This window comes from Borostomias antarcticus (genome assembly GCF_949987555.1).
Source record: "Borostomias antarcticus genome assembly, chromosome: 4".
Taxonomy (NCBI): domain Eukaryota; kingdom Metazoa; phylum Chordata; class Actinopteri; order Stomiiformes; family Stomiidae; genus Borostomias; species Borostomias antarcticus.
This window is the reverse complement of record NC_140237.1, coordinates 20,444,635-20,454,634: the sequence shown is the minus strand read 5'-3', so window position 1 is coordinate 20,454,634 and position 10,000 is coordinate 20,444,635. Positions and strand designations below refer to the sequence as shown.

General features: G+C 46.7%; 1 protein-coding gene across 1 annotated transcript in view; it reads left to right on the top strand.

Annotated features, from left to right (window-relative positions):
• The window catches only part of kiaa1549lb (KIAA1549-like b), a gene marked incomplete at both ends in the record, with an annotated part of 39,978 nt that overhangs the window by 15,507 nt on the left and 14,471 nt on the right, over window positions 1-10,000 (top strand). Inside the window, one exon of the mRNA XM_084437371.1 lies at window positions 4,301-4,491. Within this exon, the coding sequence (XP_084293497.1) occupies window positions 4,301-4,491 (191 nt within the window). The remainder of the gene's footprint in view (window positions 1-4,300; window positions 4,492-10,000) is intronic.

Genomic DNA, 10,000 nt, shown 5'->3' with positions numbered 1-10,000 from the left:
CGCGTACCGTACTGTGTAGTCCCCATGATGCAGTTTGCTCCAGAGGTCATTTCCAGTTCACTGCCTGGTCTCCTGTCTGACCTACTTTGTGTTCTACCTGTACATGCTGCAGTCTGCTTCATTGTGGTTTGTGAACAGTTTCCATTTCTTTGACTGTTTGCCATCAATGTAAGGTTCTCACGTCAGGGAATAAGCAATTTATCCAGGTTCAATTTGTGCTTAATGTGTTTTGTAGTAGGCAATGAGGAGAGCAAGTTTGAAGTCCTAAAGAGTTTTCTTCATCACTGTGAATGTGAAGAAATTCTCCAATTCCCTAGTCGGGGTGTCAGCAGAATGCTTAGTATGGAGATGGAATAACAATCAGGGTGTGGGTGTGTATTGTTTGTATTCCTGTGCGTGCATGAATGTGTTTGTGTGAGTGTATGCTACAGCACAGTACGTGTGTATGTGTGTGTGTGTGTGTGTGACAGTCAACTATTCTGAAAACAGTATCCACTGCCAGTCACATCACAGACTCACATCATGGATTCACACCACCATTTTCTTGTTTACCTAAAGGATATCCACGGCTGTGTATGTGTGTGTGTGTGTGTGTGAATGTGTGTGTGTGCCCCATCTCTGCACCATCAGCCCGTCAGAGCTGACTGATGGAGATATTCTGTGAACACCAGGGGCCCTGAGATAGAAGGGCCCAAGGCCGGCTGGGGCTCTGAGTGATGATGGGAGAACCACCCAGAGGGCTCCGCTCTGTCTTACTCAGCAGGAGAAAACAAGCGACCAGAACAACGCATTTTGACGGGTGATTTCTGACACCTCTGTTTGTGGAGTTGCATCCATCAATCTAGCCTAGTGCAGCCTAAAAAAAAACACTGAATAGCACACGCGCCCCCACACACACACACACACACATGCACACCCACGCACGCACACAAATACACAGGCACGTACACACACACACACACACGCACGCACACACACACACACACACACACACACACAAACACACGCACACACACACACACACACACACACACACACACACACACACACACAATTGTGTACTGTAGACCTGGCAGTTATCAGCCAGGTTTATGGAGTGGAAGGTCTGTGTGTGCGTTCGGGTCTCTCCTGTCTCAGCTCTCAGTGTCTGCAGACGTGGCACTTCCACTGAGAATCTGCTCCCCAACAACCTGCACAATCCCATCCAGCCAGCACTTTCAGCTGGTGTGAATAAAGCAGCCACACCCTGGTGTGTGTTTTGTGTATCTGTCTGTGTGTGTGTGTGTGTGTGTGTGTGTGTGTGTGTGTACAGTAGGTGTGTGTGTGGGGCTTTAGGTTAGTGCTTATTGATTTCTTGATGCCTTGCAAAGGGGCAGTGATGTGTGACTTACAGATTACGACAGTGTGTGGAAAGCACTTCTGAATCTTTCATGATTAAGTATGTGTGTGTATGTCTGTGTGTGTTGTGTGTGTGTGTGTGTGTAAGTGTGTGTGTGTGTGAAAGAGAGAGAGAGAGAGAGAGAGAGTGTGTGTGTGTGTGAGCGTGTGAGTGTGTGTGTGTGTGCGTGTGTGTGTGTGTGTGTGTGTGTGTGTGTGTGTGTATGTGTGTGTGTGTGTAGCAGAAAACTGCTGTGCGTGTATCTGTGTAATTTAAGACTATATTAAGCTTTTTCTGAAGAACTCAATCTCTACTCCTCACTGCCAACCTGGCCATTTTAAGAGACATCAGAAAGAACAAAGATGACATATGCCTCTCCATGAAAGTAATGTTTATACAGACCAATGTAGTCCATTAATACATAAAGTAATGTTCCCTAAAACTTTGGGAGATACTAAAAAGCTTAATCTTTAATTCAGCTAATTCGATATGTCTGCCACAGTGTCTGTGTGGGTGAGAGAGAGTCTGCGAGTCACTCTTTATGAAGATGATGTGATACTCTACAGCAGGGGTGTCAAACTCAAATACACAGTGGGCCAAAATTTAAAACTTGAACAAAGTCGCGGGCCAACATTGAACAAATGAATATTTTAATATGGACCCAAACAAGTTTTGCTTTAACATTGAATATGGAACAAGCAACGCTTATTACCATACAATATATAACTTAATAGTGCAGACATGCAAAATCGAATTTCAAATAAAAAACACATCAATGTTATTCATTTATAAAATAAAATTTAAATAAAAATCGTATGCCTCTTTTCTATTTGCAGCCTTCTGATTTAAATATCAAAATAAACTTTTTTCACAGGCTATTACATTTAAAAATAAAATAACAATAATAAATTAATCATGTCCAGGTCCTTGTACTTGTCGTGGTGTTTCGTTTCATAGTGTCGTCTAATGTTGTACTCCTTAGTTATAGCCACGTTGGCTCCACAAACAAGGCAAACAGGTCTATCTTTTACATATGTAAACAGATATTCTGCCTCCCACCTGTCCAGAAAGCTTCTGTTTTCTGCCTTTCTTTTCGCCATTTTAAAGAAGGGGTAACACGGTTACAGTTGTAGTATGAGATTGCTATGACTACTGTCACAGAAGAGAGGGCGTTTCTGGGTCCTGTCTTGATTGACGCGCCAAAACCACAGCAGAGCATTATGGGATTTGTAGTATTAGCGGTGAATGCGCTGTATAATACTGGCGGGCCAGCTCTAGTAGTCATTTGGTATTGCCTCGCGGGCCAAATATAATTACACTGCGGGCCAAATTTGGCCCGCGGGCCAGAGTTTGACACCCATGCTCTACAGCAGGGGTGGCCAACCCGCGGCTCGCGAGCCGCATGCGGCTCTTTGCCCGTCAATGTGCGGCTCCTCCATCCATCCTCCCAAAAAAGTTGGCTTGCGGCTCTTCCATCCTTTCATTAAAAAATAAATTCATTCATTCCATAAGAACGTTTCTCTCTCTCTAGTTTCGCTGTGCATTTCTTCCCGCCCATTTTAGTTTATTGCAGATTTGTCATAAAATCATGATTCGTTTCGCTAGTGAGGAAGTCGCGTGAGAACCACTTCAAACCAATCATATAGGTAGCAAATCACCTTGGTAACAAAATTATTAGGTGCGTTTACATGAACAGTTTGAATCGGTTTCAAATAGGTTTGGAAGACCAAACCGATTGAAAATATGTCATATAAACACCTCAATCCGACTGAAATGCCCCAACCCGATTGAAATTCCAATCGCTTTCAAGAAGGTAGTTTAAACCTTTTCGAAACCGTTTGGTCCGTCATGTATACTACCTTGAAACGGATTGATGCTGCGTTCATTTTGCGCATGCTCAAGACTTGACTAATCAAGGCACGCGTGACAGTTCCGTAATCAGCTGTTTGTAACCATCGTAACGCAATCACTCACGGCTGCGTGCGCGTTCGAAACATTTGTTTCGTTGTCGCATGTAAACATCCAACCAGTTTACTTTGTATCCCTTGTATACGCTCAAGCTGAAATCAGCTTGAAATCAACGATTGAAAAATATTTGTCATGTAAACACACCTATTGTAAACAAAATAATTTGCTTTGCGTGGGTCATTCTCTTTTACGACAAAAGCTAACGTAGCCTAGGCTACTGTACACAACCAAAGAATGGCTGGAAAGAAATGCGCAGCTAAAAGAAAATATGAAGACGAACACAGGACATTTTTTACCCGAGTGGGGAGAGTAATTTTTTCTTCATAGAACGTAATGGTAAGCCATTCTGTCTGATATGCCAGACATCATTGGGACATTTCAAAGCCTCAAATCTCGAGCCCAGTCCAGCCCAACCCAGCCCAGCCCAGTCCAGTCCAGTCCAGTCCAGTCCAGTCCAGTCCAGTCCAGTCCAGTCCAGTCCAGTCCATTCTAACCCAGCCCAGTCCAGCCCAGCCTAACCCAGCCCAGTCCAGCCTAACCCAGGCCAGTTCAGCCTAACCCAGCCCAGCCCAGCCTAACCCAGTCCAGCCCAGCCTAACCCAGCCCAGTCCAGCCTAACCCAGCCCAGTCCAAAATATATTATGTCAGAAAATATCTTGTTGTATGTATTAATTTTAAATAAATTAACTTTAAATGTATAATGGACAATAATGTTTTTCTTCTTATTTTAGACTGGGGTGCCTTGGGATTTTAAGTACTTATGAAGGGTGCGGTGACTGAAAAAAAGGTTGAGAAACGCTGGTATATATGGTGGGGCTCTGGGTGGTACCACAGTCATTTTTGTGGTCTCTGACTGGTTGGCCACCCCTGCTCTACAGTATTCACTCCCTCCTCCGATTCCATCGATTGAGTCTTGCTTCTGTCTATCCCACACGCCCCCCTGCTTCCGCCCAGCCCGTCCAGGGGTTCGACTATGCCAAGCAGCACCTGGGCCAGCAGGGAGGGGACGAGGAGTCCCTCCCTGTCACCGGGGACACCCTCGTGCTGCCCTTGCCGATCCGCGATGCCCCCCTCTCCCTGGAGAAGGCCCTGCACCAGGACGGCACTGCCAACAAGAAGAACCTCACCTCCGACATACGCAAAAGGTACCAGAACTGTACAGTAACTGTCAGTCTGCCCCCCTTGTCTGTCAGTCTAACCCTCTGTCTGTCTGTCACCCCCTGCCTGTCAGACTAACCCTCTGTCTGTCTGTCACCCCCTGCCTGTCAGTCTAACCCTCTGTCTGTCTGTCACCCCCCTGTCTGTCAGTCTAACCCTCTGTCAGTCAGTCAGTCAGTCAGTCAGTCAGTCAGTCAGTCAGTCAGTCAGTCACCCCCCTGTCTGTTAGTCCACCCCTGTCTGTCAGTCCACCCCTGTCTGTCTGTCACCCCCTGTCTGTCAGTCCACCCCTGTCTGTCTGTCCACCCTGTCTGTCCATCACCCCTCTGTCTGTCAGTCCAACCCTCTCTGTCAGTCCACCCCTGTCTGTCTGTCTGTCAGTCCATCCCTGTCTGTCTGTCAGTCTACCCTTTTCTGTCTATCAGTCCACCCCTGTCTGTCTGTCAGTCCACCCCTGTCTGTCAGTCCAACCCTGTCTGTCAGACTGCGCCTGGGTGGTATTTAAAACCGTGCCAGTGGTAAATGTGTGACACAATGACCTCAATACAGGGTAGATGGCGCTGTCTTACCCTACTGGAAAATCCAGCGAGAACCAGCTACAAACCTCGGCTGGCCATTAGCTGGTCTTTCTAGATTTACCAGGGGGGGGCAGCCCATCTGTCTTGTCAGTCTCTCCCTGTCTGGTCAGTATCTCCCTGTCTGGTCAGTCTCTCCCTGTCTGGTCAGTATCTCCCTGTCTGTCAGTCTCTCCCTGTCTGGTCAGTCTCTCCCTGTCTGGTCAGTATCTCCCTGTCTGGTCAGTCTCTCCCTGTCTGGTCAGTCTCTCCCTGTCTGGTCAGTCTCTCCCTGTCTGGTCAGTCTCTCTCTGTCTGTCAGTCTCTCCCTGTCTGTCAGTCTCTCCCTGTCTGTCAGTCTCTCTCTGTCTGTCAGTCTCTCCCTGTCTGGTCAGTCTCTCCCTGTCTGGTCAGTCTCTCCCTGTCTGGTCAGTCTCTCTCTGTCTGGTCAGTCTCTCCCTGTCTGGTCAGTCTCTCCCTGTCTGGTCAGTCTCTCCCTGTCTGGTCAGTCTCTCTCTGTCTGTCAGTCTCTCCCTGTCTGGTCAGTCTCTCCCTGTCTGTCAGTCTCTCCCTGTCTGGTCAGTCTCTCCCTGTCTGGTCAGTATCTCCCTGTCTGGTCAGTATCTCCCTGTCTGGTCAGTCTCTCCCTGTCTGGTCAGTCTCTCCCTGTCTGGTCAGTCTCTCTCTGTCTGTCAGTCTCTCCCTGTCTGTCAGTCTCTCCCTGTTGGAGAGTCACTTCCCTGTCTGTCGTTCTGAAGGTGGCATAACTGCAGGACCCCGTATCATTGCAGCTTGCGGCTTAAATGTATTATTATTATTATTATTAAAATTATTTTTTATATATATTTTTTTTTTTTACCTTATATCTGCTTTTGACTAGAGGACTTTTCTTGAGATTATCTGATGATTATTATCAGTTTAAATCATCACTATTTATTCTGGAATACATTTTGGCTAAAATATATATACTTTTTTTTTTCACCTCTGCTTTCGTCTGAGTAAGAGCCATTCCTCCAAAATCACCATTTGCATAAGACTATCATTAGAGATTTTGTCTGTGGGGGTTGTCCTCAATGCTTATGAGTGTGTCTTTGGCTAGCCTACAGTTTGCGTTGATGGACTGGGACTGAAAACCTTGTGTACTGCAGAGTTCCTCATTTTCTGTCCTCTTGTTGAAACTGAGATGTCTCCATTTACTCCATGTCTCTGTGATAACTACAGGGACGTCAGCAGCAGTAGTAGTGGGCCATGTAAATTACCAGCTTGCACTTTACAGGATACCTCTCTCTCCTAATATCCGATACAGCTACCGGTCTTCTCTTTACTCTTTTCTCTTCTCTGGACAATCTCTGTCTCCTCACCTCCAGGCCAGCACGGCCAACTCCACCTGCCCTATGGCTATTGGATTCAGGCAAACTCCCAGGGGACCTTCTTAAATTCCAATCTCTTCTTTCCGCATTCTCCTCCTCCCTATCTGCTGCTAAAGCTGCTTTCTTCCGCAATACAATTCTAACCTAACTCCTCCCTTCTCCCTGACGATTTCTCCAACTTCTTTGACAAGAAAGTTAACAATATCAGATCCTCTTTCCCCCACCCCCCGGTCGACGAACCATGCACCAACCTTACCTTCCTACCCTCCCTTCTCTGCTCCCCCCCTCCTCTCCACGTCCCACTTTACCCCACCTTCCTCCCCTTTGCCCTAACAAGGTTCTCAACCTTGTTACATCTAGCCGCTACACTACGTGCTCCCTAGACCCTGTCCCCTCCACTCTCCTTCAATCTGCTGGAGAGGGTCGATATCGGAACCATGTAGCCTGACTATGGGGGTTCCACAAGGGTCTGTCCTGAGTCCTCTCCTTTTTTGCCTCTACACTACATCTTTGGGTTCTGTCATTCGCTCGCATGGCTTCTCCTATCACTGGTATGCCGATGACACCCAACTGGTCCTCTCATTTCCCCCTTCTGACACACAAGTGGAGGCACGCGTAGCTGGGTGCTTGGCTGACATCTCGGAGTAGATGACGACACACCACCTCAAGCTCAACCTGGACAAGACTGAGTTGCTGTTCCTCCCGGGGAAGGTCTGGCCGCACCAGGACCTGGCCATCAGCATTGAAGACACAGTGGTGACGCCGACTCGGACTGCGAGGAATCTTATCTCTGCTTTTGACAAGAGGAATTTTCTTGAGATCATCGGACTATTATTACCAGTTTAAATCATCACTATTTATTCGGGAATACATGCTGCTACATGCGATGCACGTGCTCATCCAGGCTTTTGCCATCTCCCGCCTGGACTGCTGCAACTCCCTCCTTGATGGGGCCCCAGCGCCAGCCATTGAACCCCTGGAACCACCCCAGGTTCTCCCACTCAACTTCCTTTCTCTGTTCTCTACACTAGCTCCCTGTAGCAGCTATCGTCCAGTTTAAAACTCTGGTACTAGCCTACAGGACAATGAAAGGAACAGCTCCCTCCTACCTCTAGGCCATGGTTAAACTCTACACCCCCTCCCGACCACTACGCTCTGCTACCTCGGGGCAACTGGTTGTCCTGTCACTCCGAGGCCCTTACAGTTGATCGACATGGTCATGGCTTTTCTCTGTCCTAGCCCCGCAGTGGTGGAATGAACTTCCCACTGACATCAGGACAGCATAGTTGCCCTCTTTCACCACAGGCTCAAAACTCACCTCTTCAAGAAGAACTACCACGATCCTCCTTCTTAAGTACCTATTGTATTTTTTGTTTGCTATTCTTGCACTTTGCCTTCAGCACTAGATTATGCTAGAAGTACACTGGCTTTTCCTACTTTAAATGCAATTATTGTAAGTCACTTTGGATAAAAATGTCAGCTACAGTATGTAATGTGATGTAAAGGATACACTTGACTACACTGTAGAACATCAGCTATAACTCTTAACATGGGATATTATGTTACTGGGTATGTGTATATGTGTGTGTCCTTGTCCTCTTTACAAACCTTGCAGGGTTAATAAATGCCCCCCCCCCCACACACACACACCCTAATAAAGCATCATTAACGAGAGGTCTGTGATACGGGCTGGTGAAATCGACCGTTCACCTCACTGCACTGGCACCTCAGGGATTTGGCGGCCGTGCTCAATCAGGGCTGGATCGTCCTATTGAAGATCAGTAAAGGCTGTCATTTCTCTCAATGCAGCAGGAGGATGATGATTCATTTCGCTGACATTTATACAGTGGGGCAGAGACTATAGAGTATCATTCTCACCTCAGGGCCGCTCGTTCTTCGACATCCCGTTTTGGACTGTCGCCGTCTCATAACGAGGGAACCTTTTTTTGGGGCTGAGTCACCGAAGTCCCAGCTCAAGTATCATGAAATAGCGTCATCCCCTTCCGGCGTACGCTGACACGTTGTTTACATACCGGAACATTCATAATTCCTGGGCTGAGCAAACATGCCGTCTCATTGCATAGATTGAAGGGGAGCCTGTGGTAAATATACTGTTACTGTTCACAGCTTTTAATCAATGGAGGTTGAGGAATGTCTTTGCCTGGCAATTCCCTCTCTCCCTCTCTAGAAACTAAGCATTGGAGATGTGTATTTTATTTGATCCACAATAATACATGGCAGTGTTCATCCTGCACCAGCACCCGGGTATAATTTGCATGAACCACTGAAGTGAAACAGATCGCTTTCCCCAAAACAGCAGCAAGTTAATTTGCCTTCGATATACTGCAGCGAGAATTCCCCTTCCAGATAAATCTATAAATATGCAAATTAAAGTCATAAAAACACACACACACACACACACACATATACTCACACACCCGCGCGCACACACACACACACACACACACACACACACACACACACACACACACACACACACACACACACACAGCAAAATGCGTCACTTTAATTGCCTTCCATCTCTTTCCCAAAGTCAAACAATCATGTGCCAGTTGACATTTCAATCTGGCTGTTTAATACAACTGGTCTACCTTCCTCTTCCAGCCAATACACACTGCCTCAGCCTGGTTCTTTTCAACCTAACTAATTGAGCCACTTGTCAACACTGTGCTTTTAAGCAAAACCTCCTCCTCCTCAATAGACCTTTCTGACCTATCAATCACGCAGAGAATAATAACCAATAAGGTCGCTTGATTTCTTAAGACCACGCCTCTGATGTCCCACAAACAAAGTTTGTCCCGTGTTGTGTTCATAGATTAGACATTACTTTGAAGAAAATGGTTCTTAAAACATACAGAAAACCAGCCTGTACCATAATGTTATAAGAAAACTGTATAAGCTGTATGATACTCCACACCTCCCTCCACTGAGGCGTGGGGTGTCTGTGCCTTCCGCATAGATTGCCAACACCTAGCATCAACTTGTATGTTGTCTGCTCTGTCCGAAATCCAAATCTCATGGATACTTGTGTAAAATAGTTCAGGCCTATCTGTAGAACTCTCTTAGACGAAGTACAGTAGTGACATTTGGCAAATAACATACAGCAATATTGTCAGGAATCCTTGAGAGGATCATCAGGTAGGCTATATGCTGTTCAGTGGACATTTTATTAACTTGCCTAAAGGCTTGTGGGGCATAACAACAGTAATTGGTGGGGGTGGAACTTGCTGTTCCTCATCTCTTTTTTACACTTTCTCCTCCGCCCTATCCCTGCTAAAGCTGCTTTCTTCCGCTCTAAAATTCGAACCTCTGCTTCCAATCGTAAAAAAAAAAACTCTTTAAATTGTTCTCTTCGCTACACCAACCCCCACGCCCTACTCCTTTCTCCCTCAACTACCCCAAGTTCTCCCACACAACTTCCCTTTTCCGTTCACTACCCTGGCTCTCTGTAGCAGCTTGCATCCAGTTTAAAACTCTGGTACTAGCCTACAGGGCAATGAAAGGAACAGCTCCCTCCTACCTCCAAGCCATGCCACCCCTACACCCCCTCC